This window comes from Mesoplodon mirus, assembly GCF_964341445.2.
Source record: "Mesoplodon mirus genome assembly, chromosome: 11".
NCBI classification, from domain to species: domain Eukaryota; kingdom Metazoa; phylum Chordata; class Mammalia; order Artiodactyla; family Ziphiidae; genus Mesoplodon; species Mesoplodon mirus.
This window is the reverse complement of record NC_138987.1, coordinates 72,472,403-72,490,917: the sequence shown is the minus strand read 5'-3', so window position 1 is coordinate 72,490,917 and position 18,515 is coordinate 72,472,403. Positions and strand designations below refer to the sequence as shown.

At 43.5% G+C, this 18,515-nt stretch overlaps 2 protein-coding genes across 3 annotated transcripts in view; one reads left to right on the top strand and one right to left on the bottom strand.

Annotated features, from left to right (window-relative positions):
* Positions 1–18,515, bottom strand: part of MYRFL (myelin regulatory factor like) — a gene marked incomplete at its 5' end in the record, with an annotated part of 116,123 nt that overhangs the window by 38,443 nt on the left and 59,165 nt on the right. For both annotated transcript variants that reach the window (XM_082635916.1, XM_082635917.1), the window contains 4 exons: positions 3,811–3,920; positions 4,708–4,816; positions 10,992–11,192; positions 17,177–17,267. In XM_082635916.1, coding sequence (XP_082492042.1) covers positions 3,811–3,920; positions 4,708–4,816; positions 10,992–11,192; positions 17,177–17,267 — 511 coding nt within the window. The remainder of the gene's footprint in view (positions 1–3,810; positions 3,921–4,707; positions 4,817–10,991; positions 11,193–17,176; positions 17,268–18,515) is intronic.
* Positions 3,914–9,161, top strand: LOC309812269 (uncharacterized protein). The gene is made up of 2 exons (XM_082635937.1): positions 3,914–5,478; positions 8,645–9,161. The coding sequence occupies exons 1-2, from the start codon at positions 5,286–5,288 to the stop codon at positions 8,875–8,877; spliced, it is 426 nt and encodes a 141-aa protein (XP_082492063.1). The 5' UTR covers positions 3,914–5,285; the 3' UTR covers positions 8,878–9,161.

Here is an 18,515-nt window from a genome sequence, read left to right as displayed (position 1 = left end):
ATAATAGCTAGGGATAAAAATGGAGAAAATAAAGAGAATAAAGAAGGAATGTGATATACAAGAGATAGTACCTAAGTAAGAACAGCAGGACTTTTCTAACTGGACCCCGTGGATGAGAAAAAGGAAGGCTTGGGAGGCCTCTTGTGATGCTCTCCCCACTGCCACCAGCCACACCCTCAGTGCCCACGGTCCACCAATGTCTTCCTTCCCTTGTGTCTCAATCTCCCCCCTTCCTTTCCATCTGAGAACACTTGCCTAGTCTCCAGATAGCCTCTCTCCTTCCTCTGAACTGATGTGGCACTTTATGCATCCCACAGATTTATTACATATCACGTTGTAACTTAGAGCATTATTTCTTGTGTACCTGTCACATCATCCTGCTTAGACTGTCAGCTACTTGAAGACAGGAACCAAGTGTTATTTACCCTTTCATGACTCAAATAGACAATTCCTGCCACATTATGGTTGCAGGAAAAACAGAATCAATGAGTAAAAAGTAGCCACATACGAAGTTATGGCAGGGTGGCTTGTGACATGCAGTCTTAAAAACATGCACATACAGATTATTCAAGGCTAATGGATCATAAGATGAACCTCATCTTTACATAGACTCGGTTGTGAATTTGTTTAAGGTAGTTCTTACATTTATTGTGTGCATTTTTCTTACACCAAGTACACCTAATAATAATGCTCAGGAAATGTAACCACCTGTTCCCAAATAATCACAGAAACAAATTTTAAAAGTTGCCAAGTAAAGAGACAGATGAACACGCCAAAAAGCAGAGCCCCAGTGGTCGAATGCAGGAGGAGACGATGGGGTCCACTCTAAGGCCCCCTTGCTCTCAGTATCAGCCCCAAGTCCTTTCACTCTACCTCCCATGGCTGAGCTTTCACTGGGCCACACGAACCATGAGAAATTTATGAGAAGCAGTAAATCACCCCGTATAAGAGAAGTTTATCTTGCAAGGTCATTTCTCCTGTTAAGAAGAGAAAAAAGTGGCTTGTACCAACTTTGGCTGACATCGCTGATCTCCAGCATTCGCTGGTTGTATGGACAGTCTGTAAAGATCCAGCCATTCTCTTTCCTATTTCGGCACCACGTTGCAAAGTACATGTGGAAATGATACAGCAGTCACGGAGCACAACATTTTAACATTTCCATGTTCTAGTTTGCATTTTAGCTTCAATGAGAATTTCCTTATAAAAAAGAGACATTTGGGGGAAGAGAACTGGAGTGCAGAGGGAGAGACTGTATCTTAATTGGATCTCCACCTGTTACTATAGCACACAAAGCCCGGGAAATCCTAGCGAAGGTCTTGAAAACCAACAGCCCTGGGTGCGGCAATCAAGGTGGCCACGGTGCCCACCCACGTGAATAAGGAAGAGTCCAGGAAAGCAAGAGGTTATCTGTACATCCTTCTTATCAGTTAACAAAGAGCATGGGACAACAGGAGCCACATACCCTGTGTTCTTAATGAGAGAATAAAGGGTATTCTGGGAAGTACATATAATGTAGAAGAGGGATATTCCACAGTGTTGAGGATTAAACCAGCTATTGAAGTCTATCCACAGAAGTGAGCCAAAGAAGAAAGCCAGCCTTCGGAGTATGGAGGTGTGGCCTTAGTGACATCACCATAGATTGTATCACTACAAGATCCTGTTACTAAGAGAATCACCCCTTTTCCATTCTGGACTCCTGTCAGTTTTACTTATTTACAAACTCAGTGCCCCCTTGGCATGGATTGCTCCTCTGGTGATGAATGAACCTGGCTGCGTGGAATGGGAATGCCACCCCCCACTTTCCCAGGTCTCTGCACTTGGCTTCCTAGGAATGAACTTGGGGTGTAACCTCCCCTGGGAAAGTGAGGGGTTGGCCCTCGGAACTCCTGTTGCTAATCATCTTGACTGTCTCCCTTCAACTCACCTGGGAACAGGAAAACACTGGGCCAGGGGAGAACTAATTATTTTGCTGAACAGTGACAGTCCTAAGGCCCCGAGCAGGCATTACCTACACAGGAAACATAGAAATCTCTTTCCTGAGTGTTCTAGGGAAGGGCCACACCCAGAAGTGATACAGCTGCTACCAGATGAAACCCCAAGAGCCCCACCTTGGCCGCCTGGTGACACACTCCCAAGGCCGTACCCTAAGGCTGACAACTGTGCCTCTGCTCTTTTCTCTCAACCTAGGAAGCTTATGAAAATGCAAGAGAGTGAGGGTGACTTTATTTTACAAATACCTCTGAATATATTTTATATTTTAGTATATATAAAATAGTTTATATTTTAAGCAAATTACATAAAAAACTTTAGTGTTTTATTATTAAAAATAAATTTCTGGGGAATTTCCTGGTGGTCCGGTGGTTAGGACACAGCGTGCTTAGTGCCGGGGCCCAGGTTCGATCCCTGGTCAGGGAACTAAGATCCCACCCGCTGCATGGCATAGCCAAAACAATTTTTTTAGTTAAAAAAAGATAAATTTCTGATGGTAACACCTCTCAACTGAAGTGATAGCCTCGGTGTGAGGGACCAACGAATTTCTTCTGTGGAGGACGTGGTCCTGGGAGACAGGAGGAAGTAACTTGACTTCCACCACTCGGCCCTTGCGGCACAGTGAGCAGGCCATCCGGTGCTGTTATCAAAGTATTTGTTGTCCAAGAGCTTGTAGGTAGAAGACTGTGGAAGGGCCCAACATGAAGACATACCCTCTACCTTGCTACTCCAAGTGTGCCTTGCTGACCAGCAGGACTGGCAAAATTGGCTTCACCTGGAGACTGGTTAGAAATTCAGGATCTCAGGTCTCACTCCATTCTTGCTTAACCAGAATCTGCATTTTAATAACTCCCTTACTGATTCGTGTACACTTTGAAGTTTGGGAAGCACTGCCCTGAGGAACTGACAAATTACGAATTAGTCTCCACTCAAACATCTCTACCTACTGCCCTGAAATCCCCAGGCCTATCAGCCTTCCCTCCAGCATCAAATATAATAATGTGATATAAAGCAAATCAGCCACAGAGTGAATTTGCAAACCTCACAAAAGATGCAGGGTTTCACAGAATTAATAGACGTGACCTTGGAGAACCACTCAAATCACAACCAAAGCATTGGCAAGCGAGGAAATGGCAGGCTTAGACTCCTTAACAAGCGAAGAGGAAATAATCTACAAGGATGGTGACATTCCTTCAAAAGAGAATGATTTGAATATCAAAGAATTCTGACAGGCCCCTGAGGAAAAACAATGAGGCTCATGAATATCTTTGTAAAAATGACCCACTTTATGATTGTGCTCCGAAAGTCAAACATATAGTTTTGTTGAAAAACTATGCTCCAAAAAAAAAAAAAAAATTCAACACTTCACTCAGTCTTCAATCATTCTAAGGAGGAGCACATTGTTTTAATTATAACTTAAATGATATTATGTGAGAGAAATGACACTTTTGTAAGTTTTAGTTCCATTTTTCAAGACAAAGTCTAATCAGAACTTGCTGTCACTATTTCTCCTGACGTTTGGTCCTTGTTTGAAGGGCACTTCTGCTCAGTGGACTGTCCCAGGGCCAGTGTTCCTCCAACAAGACTCACTGGACTCCAGTGCTTACTGTTGCATAGTCCTTTTTCCTTTTCCCTTATGAGACTTCTTTTTGTTACCTATGACCATTGTGGGATAACTGATACCTACTTACTCCACAGCTCAGTGAAGAATTCTTTTTTACTGTCCCGTTTCCCGGTTGGATGTTCCGTGCATTGTGATACCACAGAAGGGGGTTCGCCCGTGGGGTTAGAGCTCTAGGGTAGGTATCTGTTCAGGGTTACCTTATCCACCATGAGGAAGTTCTCCAGCGTCTCTCCGTTTTCACAGGTGACATGGCCAACCTCCCTCACGGCTCTGGGCAGGATCTCTCGCACCTCCTGGGCGATCATCCCTAGATACAAACACTCCAACAGGTTTCGTCAGGAAAAGACCTTTCTGGAGAAAATCCTCCCAGGCCTACCTCAGAATGGGAACACTGACAACTACACAGGATGTCTCTGCAAATAGATGCTTATCCCCCCTCAGCATTTGCTTTGATCTACGAGGCATTTAAAAAGCAAAGGAGGAATTTGGAGCCAAGGACCACTAGAGGATTAAAAGTGGGAGTGTTTTCTCCACTCTTTCTTGAGACTCTGAGCCAAATGTTGGAAGGGGTTAAGTACCTTCAGATCCCTGTACATAGACATGAGACCAGGGCATCGGCTTGATTTTCTTTCTTTTTCTGCAGGAGGGCCCTGCCCTCTAAATGGTCCTTTTTTCTTTAGAATTCCTGGACTGGAGTATGAAGTGCACTCTGTGCACTTCTCTGACCTGGACCTGCCTGTCCCGCCACCTTCCCTCTCTATCCTGATGCTGCCCAGTGCCGCCTGTCATACAGTTTGCGCTGCCATCCGCCCCTCGGCCCTCATCCCATGAGCAAGAGGCCTCCAGTGAAAGGAGACAATGTGTTCAAAATCCTCCACCAGTACCTTAGGGGGCAGGAGTGGGGATGGGGGTGTTGAGGAAAGATGACAGAAATTTCTTTAACTTTTCCTGTTCCGGTGATTATGGCTTTCACAGAGGACAAGTGAGACCGACAGGATGTTGTCAAGTGCCATAGCATACAGCCTCCAGATGAAGAGGGAATTAGAACTTTAATAGTTGACAATATAAAATTAAGAAAGGAGCTGTGTGTGTACCTGTTTGATGGGCAGTGTTTATTCCCATCGCAGATGCGAATTCAGGCTTGTAGTCATATTCAACAATCCTCATTTGGGCTATTCTTCTCAGCTGTTCATTTGTGTCAACCTAATTTAATTAAAGAAGATCAGATTTCACCCGCTTAGATATTTGCTATTCGAATCAAGGTCCAGAGTGACCCAGAGAGATGAAGAATGTTGGGAATGGGATTGTCCTTTCCTCTTGCCCAAACTATTTTAAGAGAAATTTATGTTTTTCTCCTCCAAGAAGCAAAAGTTTCAAGGTTCATGTCGGCGACTTCCATCCACTGACTTATAAACTGAGCCAGAGTTTATATGGCTAAATTACAGGGCAAAACCTTCCTCATTCACTACTCTGGCCTCACTTCTGTCCACTGAGAGTTGAACCGTCCTTCTGAGAATGGGGTTGATCACCTTGGAGAGAAACAATTTCTGTCCAGGATGGCAAGGTATCATTTCCAAATGAGCACACAATATAAGCAGCTAACAAATACAGGCTGACCTTGTATTTATAAATTAAAAATGCAGTGCTTAGTTTAAGTAACAATCTGTTAAGAATGGGTATATCGTATATCATTGAATTGCTTATGGACATCTTGCTGGAGAAAATTGTTTCAAGTGGCAGTTTGCTAGCCCGGATTACCCATCTGCTGGTCCCTCAAAATCCAGGCTACATTCCTACAGATGGCTTCTCCCCTAGACCACCCTGGTCAGTGATGGTGTCCTCCTTGGAGCCAACCACTCTTACAGGTAGTTAAAAGCACTCCCAACTATCACTGCAAGTTCCTCAAAAAAAATTTCACTGGGTCCCAGCAAAATGATAACAATAAAGACAATATAGTGGATTTTTCCTAAAGCTAAATGTGCTGATTCAAAGGCTTCCCTTTTGAGTTTGTTTTTTTTAATGAATTCACGGTAATAGCATGATGGATTTTTTTTAACGACCTTATTCCACAAGTAAAAAGTTGGCAGTCCTATGTGGGTCCTTAAATTTTCTTTTAGAGAACATAACTGGATTATGAAACCAGTGGTCTCTTGGCAATTAAAAATATACTGCCTGGACATTCATCCATATGTTGGAGCAACCAGAAATGCTTTTCTGTTGTTTTAAGAAACCCCTGCTTTGGCCCTGAACCCCTCCCTGGACCCACTCTGTCAAGTGAGCAGAAAAGTTCCTCCAATATCATAAAGGTTCTCTTTCCTTCACCAGTTTGGTGGGTTATCAAATGTTGTGACTTTGTGCTTAACTGGATAAATGGACTAACTTTATTTCAGGTACTTGTTGGGGAGTCTAATTTTGAGCTCACTGCTGTTTTGATCATTGCTGTTATCAAAAGCTTGGTTCAGTTCTTTCATTCATTGCTTCATTTGACTAATACTTACCAATCACCTTCAACATACCAGGCACTACCCTGAGTGTTGGAACTTCAAAATGATTGCCTTTTTAAAGTTCATGGTCTAGACAGGAAAACAGACTCATCCCATAAGATTATATTACAATGTGAGAAAGGCAGGGTGATGATGGAGTTATGAACAGAGAATCATGGCAACTCCAAGGAAGCACCTAAAAGATTATCAGGGGACCATAAAAGAAGGCTTCCCAGAGATGGTGAAGCCCAACCGAGATCTTGGCTTGTTTCAGTTCTCAAACACACTCTGCCCCTTTCACTACAAGGCCCTTGCTCAGGACATTTCCCTGCCTCAGAAGCTCTTCCCTTCCACTCCTCTACCTCCGCCTCCCCCCATTTAAAACACCTCTTCACCAGAGAAGGACTGCTTGACCTCCAAGACTAGGAAGTTTCCCTCTGCCTTATGTGCTAATGGCACCCGTTCTTTTCCTTCATAGCATTAATCAAAGTTATCACCAGACAACTAGTGAGTCACTTTTATTATCTGTCTTCTCCTACAAAATAAACACCCCATGAGGGCAAGGACATATTTGAGGCCATGATTTTCTGTTCGTCACCACATCGCTGGTTTCTAGTACCATTCCTTTCATGTAGTAGGTGCTTAACTAATATTTATAAATTAATAACTTTAAGATAGGAGTTAGTCAGGGAAAGATGAAGGGTGGGGAAGAGGGTGGAAAGGGTAAGACTAAGATAGAGATGCTGGGCAGAAAGAACACCATAAGCCAAGTCCTGAGGCAGCAAATCCCCTGAATTATGCCTGCACAACCAAGGCAGGGCTTGGCGTGACTACACTGTAAAGATCACGGTCAGAGCAGGGAGGGCCTTGCAGGCCATGCTAGGAAGGAACAGTCACAATCTCATATTGCCCTGTGCATACACCTGTCACTCTGAGCTCCTACATTCATTCAACAAATATTTAATGAGTAGCTACTATGTGCCAGATACTATGCCAGGCCCTGGAGATTCAATGAGTTTTTCTTATTTGGAGCTTAAATTTTAATGAAAGTTTCTTTCCTGAGGATGAGGCCTGTGTTTTGTTTGTCTTAGGACCTGCATAGTGCCTAGCACAGTGTCTGACAGGTAACAGGCAACCCAAACTTTGAATGAAGGAAAGAAGGAATGAAAGAATGGAGGTAGTGAAAAGGCAGAACAATCCCTGATGCTAACAGAATTGAAGGCAGGGGGTCAGGAGCCGGCTAGTCTGGCCTTGCACTAGCCAGGCCCTGCCCTGTTCCCCACTCCCTGCACTCTGGGGGTCCCGTGCCCACTTGCCTGCTTCTCATTATCCCCTTGCTTCCTGCATGAGGCCCCATCAGAGACCAAAGCAGAGGCAGTGTCAGTTCCTTTGCCGCAAGGGGAAAGCAGAGGAGGATGTGCCCTTCACTCCAACTGTCCAGGCTACACAGAGGGAAAATGACCCCCGCTGTCTAAGTTGGATCCTTGACTGCATTTTCCCCGAAGACATATTCCTAGACATAGCAGTTAGGTTCGCTAGTATTACTACCACTGTATTTCAGACAGATTTTTGGCCAAACAAAATTTCGAGGGTTGGCTTGGGGACCTAAACACCTTCTGTAACAATCTTTTTCTAAGAAAATGCTCTTGTGATTTCTAATGCTATGTTGTAGACTTTCCAAAGCTAAATATAAACTGCTTGTATTGCATGCTCCCTATGGCTTGTACTCTTGGCCCAGGAAAAACACTTGAGGCAAGGACTGTGCCTCCTTGGAATCCTCTACTAAGAACTGTACAAAGGCCACGACTCAACACCATGCCTTGCTCATCAATGTGTGTTGAGTAAGAGGGTAGTGAATTTGGGTGTCTAACCTGATCTTGCCCACAGCAATTTTGGAAAGTTTTGACCATGGATGCAAAGGGCCATCTCTGCCATGCTGCCTCACACCCAAGGTTTCTATATCTTAATTCAAGCCTTTCACCGCAGAGAAGACATTGCAGACCGTGAACTCCAGTCCGTTCAAGGAGGGAGATCTCATTACCCATGGCCCACAGCCCGGACTATCAGTCTCCCATCAGAAGCAGCTTGAATGGCACTGGCTCACCCTGAACTTCTGCATTTGGCTCATGGCCCCGAGGGGAGACTTTGCATGTTTGACTTTCTTGAGCTCTTCACACATTTGTCTTTAACTAGTATACTGCTGGTGCGCTTGGGAGAAATTACCTTTGAGCATTTTACCTTAACCGATCTTTTTTCCCCTGGCTTTTCTTTTTAGCTGTTTGCTGCCTTATTTTTAGCCTTCACCACAGAATTTGACTGGTGCATTCAACGTTCAACTTCCTTTTTTTTGCATTGACATTGCTGTTCTTCACGCCCCTTTGGTTTGCAGCATACCCTTTTCACCCTAAGTTTGCTCCAGTCTATCATCACCTCTGTAAACACCAAGTCTGGGTAAGTGAAACTGCTCTTCCCCGAGGCTGACCTCATTTCCCAGTGCCTCCGTTTCACAGGTTTCAGTCATATCTGCTTTATTGTCTCTGTGTCTTAGATGTGTGTCCAGATGAGCCCCAGAGATCTCCTCTAGGCCCCTCCACGCTGAGCGCTTGTGTGCTTAATATCCGCAAAGCCACCTTCGCTGCCTTGAGCGAGGAGACACAGAGTCAGGCACAGCAGCAACGGATGTTCACCCTCCCAACACGGTATCAGGCAACGTGTTTGGCCGCTACAGTTGTCTCACAGCAGCTAATTCAGAAGCCAGCTCTGGCTGCCGTGCGTCCTTAATGGGAAATGCCTCCAGTCCTACGCTTGCAATCAGGTCAACCAAAGGTTCACTTCCCAGCACATCTGGAAGAATGGCCTTCTTATAAAAGTTGGAAAAACTGAGTCAGAGAGAGGTGAAGATGAAGTTCACACATCTGTCAGCACCATCATCAACATTACCATCATGTCTCTTGTCTGTAATAAATGGTGAATGGGATAGACAAGATTTCTAGAAACATGTATTTCATAAATGTGGACAAATTATTAAGGACAAATATATTAATGTGAAATAACTTAATAAATGAATTACATGCAATTTGCATTTTTTGCAAGTAAATAAGAGTAATATCTATTTGCTTAGCCTTATACAGCTAAAAAATGTTTCCCGCATATGAGCTTAGAAAAGGCTCTTAACGTGAGTAAATATGGGCATTCCCTGTTCAGAGAATAATAGAGTCATAGAGCATGTCTGGGCCAAAGTTCCTGGGCGAGTGGGTGCCAGAATCAGGACTAAAACTCTGCCTTCTAACCAGAGACCACCTCCTCTTTATTCCCTCCTGCTGCTGTGAGCAGGAAGGTGATACAGGAACTTCATGTCGAGAGCCTGGATTAAGTGACATTTCACTTCATGGAGAAGTCTTCCTAGAGGGATTTGAGAAGTTCTAAGGAACCTTGTTATTTTGAGACAATATGTTTTCTTCAAACCAAGGAACACCATTTGAGGACGTTTAGTAAATGAAGTTCTGGGGAAAGCCCAGTGGTAGCAGGAGTGGTGGTGGAGGACTTTCTCCACTTGTCATCTTCCGTTTACATTTCGATAAGGCCTGGTGGAGAACTGTATAGCCAGTTGCAAGGATAAGTTTGAGTTGGTGTGATCTGAAACACAGCCAGTTCATTTCTTTCTAAAAGGCAGATGCACGGTATCTAAGACTGGTATCTTGAAATATATGTGAGAACCTTCTAGCCCTGAGAGTTCCCATCAGGCTAGGAGGTCACAGCTCTTCTAACATGAAACGCAGCTTCGCGATCAGTATAAAAGTCTACAATTACAACCATTCTTTGGAATCCTCTCAGCCAACGAGGACATTCCTTGGCTGGCTTAGAAAAACCAGTGCAGATTTGCACTGGGAAAGGAATGCAGTCTGGAAGAATGGCCAATGATTTACAGATTAAGTCTCCTATTAACTAAGAAAGAATAAGGAAAGGAGGTTTAAAAACCATTCTGCCACCCCGCCTCGAAGCAGTGTGAGTGACAAGGTGGGGAGGTGGCAGAAGCACTGAATGGGACACAGAATTGAATGGTGGAACCAGGAGTGACCTGGCATCGTCATCGGGATCCCTTAGGTCTTCATAGCAGTTGTGACTTTCCGAGATGATTCAGTACTTATTATCTCAATGGGTTAAAAATGATAAAAGACTCGGTGGGTTCAGGCAGAGGCACCATTTCCATCTTATAGATAAAGACACTGAGTTTCGGCGAGGTTAGGCGTTTTATGCAGGCAAATCCGAAGTGGATGAGCAGCCTCCTGATTTCGAGGCCTGATTTCTGATTGCCACTAGGCGCCTCACTGCAGAAGGAGAAAGTCTTGACCTGTAACCTGGGGAAATGGGTTTGCCCGAGTGAGGCGTGAGGAGGTGGAGTTTCTCTAACTGCTCCTCAGAGAAGGATGCTGAGTGGGGTAGACAATGGCTGGCAGGCTTGGTGCCAGGGACTCCGGGAGGAAGGGGCTGGAGAGGTCCAGGAGAAACGTGGGCAGGAACTGGACTGAGACAGCGTTTGAAAGACGAACGGGGAGATGGAAGGTTGGAGATGGAAAGGAAAAGGCAAGCTCCATCAGTTGACAATGGAAAGGCAACGGCCTGTGGGAAATAATCCTGCTTGTGAAGCCAGTGCTATGCTGTCATGGCCCACTGCTCCTGGCAGGTAAGTCCATTCTCTTGGGTAGGAACTGCTTTACAATTTCAGCAGAGATGCCTAACGACTCCAACACTCGTAACTGTTAAGCAGCATGTTCATCTCACACCAACAGGTGACATGGAGAGATGCCTTGTGCCAGGCATGTCAGGGGCCAGGAGGGCCCAGAACTCCTGACTCGGGTGTCAGAGGAGGTGTCCGAGGCCTGCCCCGTGCTCACCTCCTGGATATTCTGCTTCGCCCGGCTGTCAGAGGGATGCATAATTGTCCCCATCACTTTCATGTTGCCACAGACAACCAGGGCTTCGTCCGGTGCATCTGTGTTGATGCCCACTCGACCGTGACAAACCACAGATTCTGGAACTTGTCCTCGCTGCCATAATGCATCAATGTCATTTTCAAATTGCCCAGGGTTGGAGGCCTGGAGAAAATACATAAATATGTTACAATTAAAGTTATAGATGCAGGACTAGATGATCGCTTTATTCCTCAAAGGAAAACAGAATGTTAGCCAAGTCTTTCACTTGAGAATCACATGTTGGATGGGACACTCTGACATATCCAAGTAACTGTGACCCCAGGAGAGCCAGGGAGGCTCTCCTAACTGTTCTGCCCCCGACAGCAGAAGCTCAGCGTGTCATGGTTTGCAATGTCCAATCTCTATATGGAATTGAGAATGTGTCAGTTATAGTAGGTGGATGATAAGGAAGAAGAAGAAAACTCAAAATGAGTATTTTTTCAGGGAGAATAATAATAATGATTTAAAACCAGAATATTACATCAGAAAATATTACAAGTTTATTAAAGCTCAGATAATCTCAAAAAAACCCTTGCATTTAGCTAGCCCTTCCATAGTTTCAAAACACCTTCATGTTTATGATTTCACACACAATTGACAAGCAAATGACAATACAAATATATTTAATACACCTCAGCTATTCCGTAAACACAGATGATTCTGACAGAAGAACTATAACAGCTGCATTTGTTGTGTGCTAATCCACACCCCAATTCTATGAGATAGGACCATTATATTCCTTTTACTGACGCTGAGACTCTGAAAGAATAAACAAATTGCCCAAGGCCACAAAGTTAATAAGTTCTAGAGCTGCGATTATGCTTCCTTTGATTATTAAATAATGATTCTAACTTTGAGTTTTGTGGTATTGCCTAAAAAAGCCCTGGCCGAATGCAGTCTTCAAAGAAAATCCAAGTGAATCTATTAGGCTAGAGAAAGTTCTGGAGATTTTACTGTTAAATAAGTTTTTTTTGCCAAAGAATTTTCCACTGTACTGCCTTCCCTCCTCTCCATTTCCCTGTTGCCACTGAATATATTTCCACATATCTTTAAGTAGGGATCTATGAATCCACCAAAATCCTCACAACGAAATTAACTTGTTTTTGAAATTATGACCTATCCTTCTCTTACTCTCTTGGTATTATTTGAATGTTTTTACCATAGGCATGTGTTACCAATTTACAAATAATAATTAAAAGAAATCTCAAAGTTTAGATCTAAGTTTGGGTTCTGTTTAAAAACTTGGGTGTGTGCAACTTCCTGTTTCATTCCTACCTGTCTGAACCCTGAGCTGCTTGGAAGACTCAACTATTGACACTGGATAGACAAAAGCAGGGAAAGAATATAAAGTAACAACTTTGAACATTATTTTGTGTGAATTCACTTGAACAAAGAGCTTTTCCGCAAGATCCCTAGAGCCTCCTTGGTTGTGAATGGCAAATTGGCTTTGACTCAAATCCTTTTATAACGAGCAATCAACTAAATCCAAAGGTATGCCATATAAAATGTTGCTGCATTTTCCTCTGCTCTGAACATAATGAGCCACTTCAAGGAAACAGAATAGGACAGTGATGGATTTTCTTCTTCTTAATGAGCTTTGGGATAATTATTATCCTGTTTGTAACCTGACAGTACTGGAATGGCAGATATAAGTAGATTCAATTTTGGGGAACAATTACAACCATCTCATTTGAATTCCATCAAATGAAAACTCAAATCCCTAAAACATGTTCAAATCATTTTGGAAAGGGTCACAGATCTACAATGGTTTAAATATAGAGCCCTAAGGAGGAGTCCTTATCAGTAATGGGAAATGTTATGATAAAATGTGTGAACTTATTTCCCTTCTCTGGTATCCAGAATGTTAATGGGTCAAAGAAAACAGAAATGGAATCACAGAAAAACATTCTGGAGTCATGAAGTTGTGTTCAGATGTGGCCTAATAGTGGTTGATTGCTATCAAACATCAGAATGAATTAAAGTTTCTAAAATACTTTTATTATGTATCACACAGCCTCATATATTTAGGGAAGACCCGAACATTCTAGTCTATGTTGTGACACAAACTAGCTGTGTGACTTTGGGACAGTTACTTAACCTTTCTGTACCAGTTTTCTCCCCTGAAGAATAAAGATAATAGTGTCTTCTTTACCTATCTCACGGGGCTGTGGGAATTAAATGAAATCACTATGCATGAACACTTCATAAAAAGGAGGATGCATAGTCTCAAGTTCATCCTCCACACACTCTGCTGTGCAGAGTAACAACCATTCAACCTACAGTCAATGAATCTGCTCTCCTCAGTAACGCATCTGCAGAGCTGCACAATTCCGAGGGAACTCTGTTCACAAAGAATACAATGTAAATGGTGCCCCCTGCAGATGCTTGGAATAGGAAACACTAGTAGTAATTTGAGGCCATTCCAGTTTGGAATGGAAAGCTGGAATTTTTTTTGCTTTACCATTGTTTGGGCTTCTAAAGAGGAGTCAAAGAGCATAATAGGAAAGCTTGAGCTGAGGAAGGCAGTTCATAAGAAATTCATTCTTGTACCTTGTGGAAAGACTATCGAAAATGGGCCTAGAAATGCTATCTACCAATGCTACTCTAAGTGTGGTCCCACAGGCCAGCAGTATCAGCGTCTCCAGGAAGCTTGTTAGAAATGCATATTCTCAGACATCTCCAACCTACTGAATCAAAAATTGTGGAGGTGGGACCCAGGTATCTGTGTTTTCACAAGCTCTCCAGGGTATTCTTATTCTCCATAAAGTTTAAGAAGGACTTCTGTATGTCATACACTACTTCCATGCTACTACTATGAAAGGGGTCATGAGTTACCCCTTCCATAGTTAGTAGACGGTTCAGTTGAATCCCAACTGCAGAGTGAAACAGACATTGCTCCACACACTGATTCCTTTGGGTAAATAAAAATTCAACTGAACTCCAGAAGAGGTGTGCATGTGTGTGTGTGTGTGTGTAGCTCTAGTGTGTTGGGAGAGGGAAGGGAGATTTGTGGTCAGAAATGGGCAAGAGCCAGTGAAAACTGAGATGGCACCTGAAATGGCTCTGCTCTCCCCCCATACCTTGCCATCCTTGCAACTGCGTTGCTTCCCTTGTCTCTCCTGGCCCTTGGTGTTGGTTTCCCACCTTCACGACCCTGCGGTTGCAGAGCAATAAAGGAGGACTTTTGGGGGACGTGCCCATTTATATTATTCTGGAAAATAACTGGAATAATTTATTAGTGTTCAAAACTAGGAAACCCTGGCGTGTCTTTGAAAGGCAGACAAAAATAATCATCCCTCCTGCTTGCAGCACTTCAAACCAGGTTTAATTATGTGTTTTAGAAGAAAAGTAGAGCTGAAGGGAAGCCTAGTCATTAACAAGGAGAATCTGAAGGAATCCTGCTGGGGAATGCTCCCCAAAACAAAGACCTGGGAAATAAATCTGTTCTTTGGAGTAAATTTTAATTTCCATTAAATTGGTCAGTTTACAGTATGGGACCAAAATATATTTCCAAAGCTGTTTTGATTGACAACCCGGATGAATAATTGCTGGGTCCTGCCCACCATTCTCTCTCCAAGGAGAATTCTGACCAGCCTGGTCTCCTGAACCCCTCCTGGAGCCCTGAAATTCATCTACTCCAGCCTTCATACAATTGCCCTTATGTTAATTTCTGCTATGGGGAGAAATGACTCTTGGGTCTCAAAATGAATCTGGATCTGCTGAATGCAATTTACAGGTCTCCATGTAATGTGGTCAGGTCTTGTAATGTCTTAATTGTCACATTTTTCTTCCTTCATTCTAGAACTCAAACTAACAGACCCAGACCATGACCCAAGAGGGCACATCTAGCTTTTTTATAGAATGTAGACTGGCCTGCCCTCTGCTCAACCCATGATACATATACCTGTTTAGTGCCCTCTAGAATCTCAGGGGCAAGACGTGTGCTCTGGGGACATTTCTAAAACTCACTGATTCAACCAATAATGCCATTTCTTAAATTCAGTTTTTCTCTTGGTTGGTTTAAACATTATATGATTAAACAAATTCAAAAGTCTGCATTCATTTTCACTCAGCGTTTTGGGGTTAGAATGAAATAATATCAATAAGATACTCCCAGTTTGAGGGAAAGATATTATTACTATCATTTTTTCCTCATTGTTGTTAAGGTAACCCTTGTGTTACCCAGCACACATATAGAATAGGGTATTCCCTTTAACAAAAATTATGGCTGGAAGAAAGCCATTGAATCTGGAATACAATCATTTTTTAAAAATAAAAATGTAGTGAATAATATGACATCAAATCTATACTAATTTATTTTTTTAGTATTCATACTTAACGTAAATTGCAGAAACTTTCAACTTCTCAAAGTCATCATTATGAGTAAGATTATTGTGGTTTGGATGCGAGAAGGTGCCTGTTAACAGAGAGTTCCGGTAACAGAATGTACAGGGGTGTGGCCCCTCTCACGATGCTGCTGTGTAGACTCGCACGGCAGCCAAAGTATAGCTTTGCAGGGGCTGTCAGCAGGAAATGCAGAAACCTCAACACCAGGTAAATTATTTAAAGTATGCAGGTGACTAGCAGACTGCCTGACTCAAGCATGAATTCCAGCTCAGAGAGGCACTTTCATGATATCCAATCTACCCTAACTCTGAAAAGAAAGGCGTTGTCTGTCTTTATTCCTTCCTGTGAGGAATCAGAAAAAGTAAGCAACCTAGGTTTCCAGACTTGACTTAAATCATATTTGTTAGCGCAGCAAAGCAATCCCAGATTACATCAGGTAAGGCGTCAAAGACCCCTCTGACCCCTTCTGAGGGAAGGGCAGGAACCTCTGCCCTTGGCTCATGACCAAAGGAGGGGACTCCACCTGCCTTTGCCGCAAAGGAGGCTGTTTTGCCACAGCTTAGATCAGGCCCCATAAAAACACAGCCCAGGGTGTGCATGCTGGCAGGCACATAGCCGGCCCTCACCATCAGTGTTTTACCTCATTTCCATCATTACTTTACTTCCACTGAAATTCTGAGATGCAGTGTCAAGAGTTCCACTAATAGATGCCTTATTTTATTGACTAGAAGAATTACACAGAGGGTCCTTTGTTTCAGAATAGCTCAAGGCAAGCAAGGGAAGACTCACTTCCCCAGATGGGCAGATCTTGTCCCCACGCCAAAGTTTAAGAGCCATGTAAGTGGACGTGCCTATCGTAAACCATTTTCCCTACTGGAGTGTGCATGTCCCCCTGTGCCACTTCAAAGATGCATAACAAAGCAGTCCCTCCCAGGGCTGCCAGGCCTGTGGTTACCTGTTACCTCATGCCCCTGGCATGCTCGGTGCTGGCCGGCCTGGCCCCTCACAGATGCAGTTACAGCTGCCAACAGCTTTATGTTTTTGTGGCTGCCAAGACTCCCGTCCACAGCTGTGACCAATCATTCATTCAGCAAAACGTGCTGAGCCATTACTATGTGCTGTGCAGTGGCCCAGATGTCCCTGGGGTCACCAATCACTTTGGGGCATGGAATGCCTTCCTACCTCTTTCCCTAGCCTGTGGGCTTTGGGGTCAGAGGAACTGGATTATAACCTGAGCTCCATCATTTATCAGCTTTGTGCTCATGGATGACTTTCTCTTCCTCCTAAGCCTTAGCTCCTCTGGGTATAAAGAATGTAATGTAAAAACGAAACAATGTAAAATGATGTCATATAGAAATTATTTAGCCCAGTGCCTAGAACATACTGTAAAAACCAGGGTTTCTCAACTGCAGCACTACTGACGTTTGGGGAGGGATAACTCTTTGTTGTGGGGACTGTCCTGTGCATCATAAGGTGTTGAGCAGCATCCCTGGCCTTTATCCACCAGATGCCAGTAGCACCCCCAGTTGTGACAACCAAAAATGTTTGCAGACATTGCCAAATGACCCTTGGGAGACAAAAGTTCTGGTTGAGAACCGCTGCGTAAAAACTAAAAATAACAGTATCTGCTACTGCTGTCATTATCTTTGTCATCATTGGCAATTGAGAAACTGCATACTTCATGCATTCCACTGAATGCAAAGTCTACTTACAGGTGAAAAAGCATGTGGGATCCAGAAAAGTCAAAGAACTGAGCTTACCCTTACAATGATCCGTTCAGAGACGTGAGCAGACAACAGGTAGAACTGGTCTTGGTTAGCAGCGTACAGTCCGACCACCAACATGAAGTATCTAGTTCAGAAATAGCAGACCAATGCCAACACATCAGGCAACAGAGACATAATTTGTGCAATCGAATGCCACCCAACAGTTAATCAAGAGTGAATTTACCCAGATGGGTTCGCGCATTTAAAGAGTTTCTCTGCTGCTCTAAGTTGCCCCTCCTGCGAAACCAGAGAGGAGTTGATTCACTCGCTGTTGTTCTGGGTCTGCCCTTTGCCCGGCTTGAGGGATGTGTGAGCTGTTTTGCAGGCCCAAAGCAGCCTTCACTGAGCAGATATCCTGCTGGGGGCCTGGGTTCAGCCCATCTGCACTGGCCTGGTGCAGACCTTACTCTGCTGCATTCCTGGGCCCTCAACACAGCACTGCTGCCGTGCACTTGCACAACAAAAAGCCACCTTCCAGGTCCCCTTGTTCACAGCCATCCAAGCCACACATCCTAGGCCATAATGGATGGTGACCCAGCAGGGATTGCCCAGCCATACAGGCTCCTTCCACCCTGATCTGCTGTTGGTCATGGGAACTGCACCTTTCACATTCTCTGGCCATGACTTTAGTCAAAGACCAGAACCCTCCCTTCCGATTGTTATCAAGGCAACCTTCCTCACTGTGACTTTAATTGCTTCTTCATGTGTACCACTGATGAGACATTTTTAAGATTAGACTATTTCTTTTTGTTTTTTTATAAAGCATGATGCATTAAAAAAAATTTTATCAGAGTATAGTTGATTTACAATATTGTGTTAGTTTCAGGTGTACAGCAAAGTGAATCAGTTCTACATACACATATGTCCACTCTTTTTTAGATTCTTTTCCCATGTAGGTCATTACAGCGTACTGAGTAGAGTTCCCTGTGCTATACAGTTAGGCCCTTATTAGACCATTTCTTGAAAGTCAAAATAAAAACTATCCCTATCAGAAAAGCTTTTGCTTTAAAAACTGCATAAAAAAAAAAAACAAAACAAAAAACACTTCACCAACTTCTGTAACACTCTAAAGTCTCTAATCCCTGGAGAGCAAGAGTTCTCCCCTTTATCTAAAGTAAGTCAGTAATAGTAGTAATTGTTATGATGATGATGATGATTAGCCATCATCTACTGGGTGCTCAAAATGTGCCATGCACTGGGCTAAGCAGTTTATCTACATTATTTCATTTAGAACCCCGAAACAACCTTACTGGAGTAAAATATGGATATTGTCCCCATTTTACAGAATAGGAAACCTCAGAGAGGTTAAGTTCCATGCTCAGGGTCACCCAGC

What these genes read in the sequence shown, in the direction of transcription:
- LOC309812269 (XM_082635937.1), top strand. Translation starts at nt 5,286, where the DNA reads ATGGGTATATCGTATATCATTGAATTGCTTATGGACATCTTGCTGGAG. An exon ending in GGAGCCAACCACTCTTACAG is followed by an intron (nt 5,479 to 8,644) that starts GTAGTTAAAAGC and finishes TCTGTGTCTTAG; the next exon opens with ATGTGTGTCCAGATGAGCCC.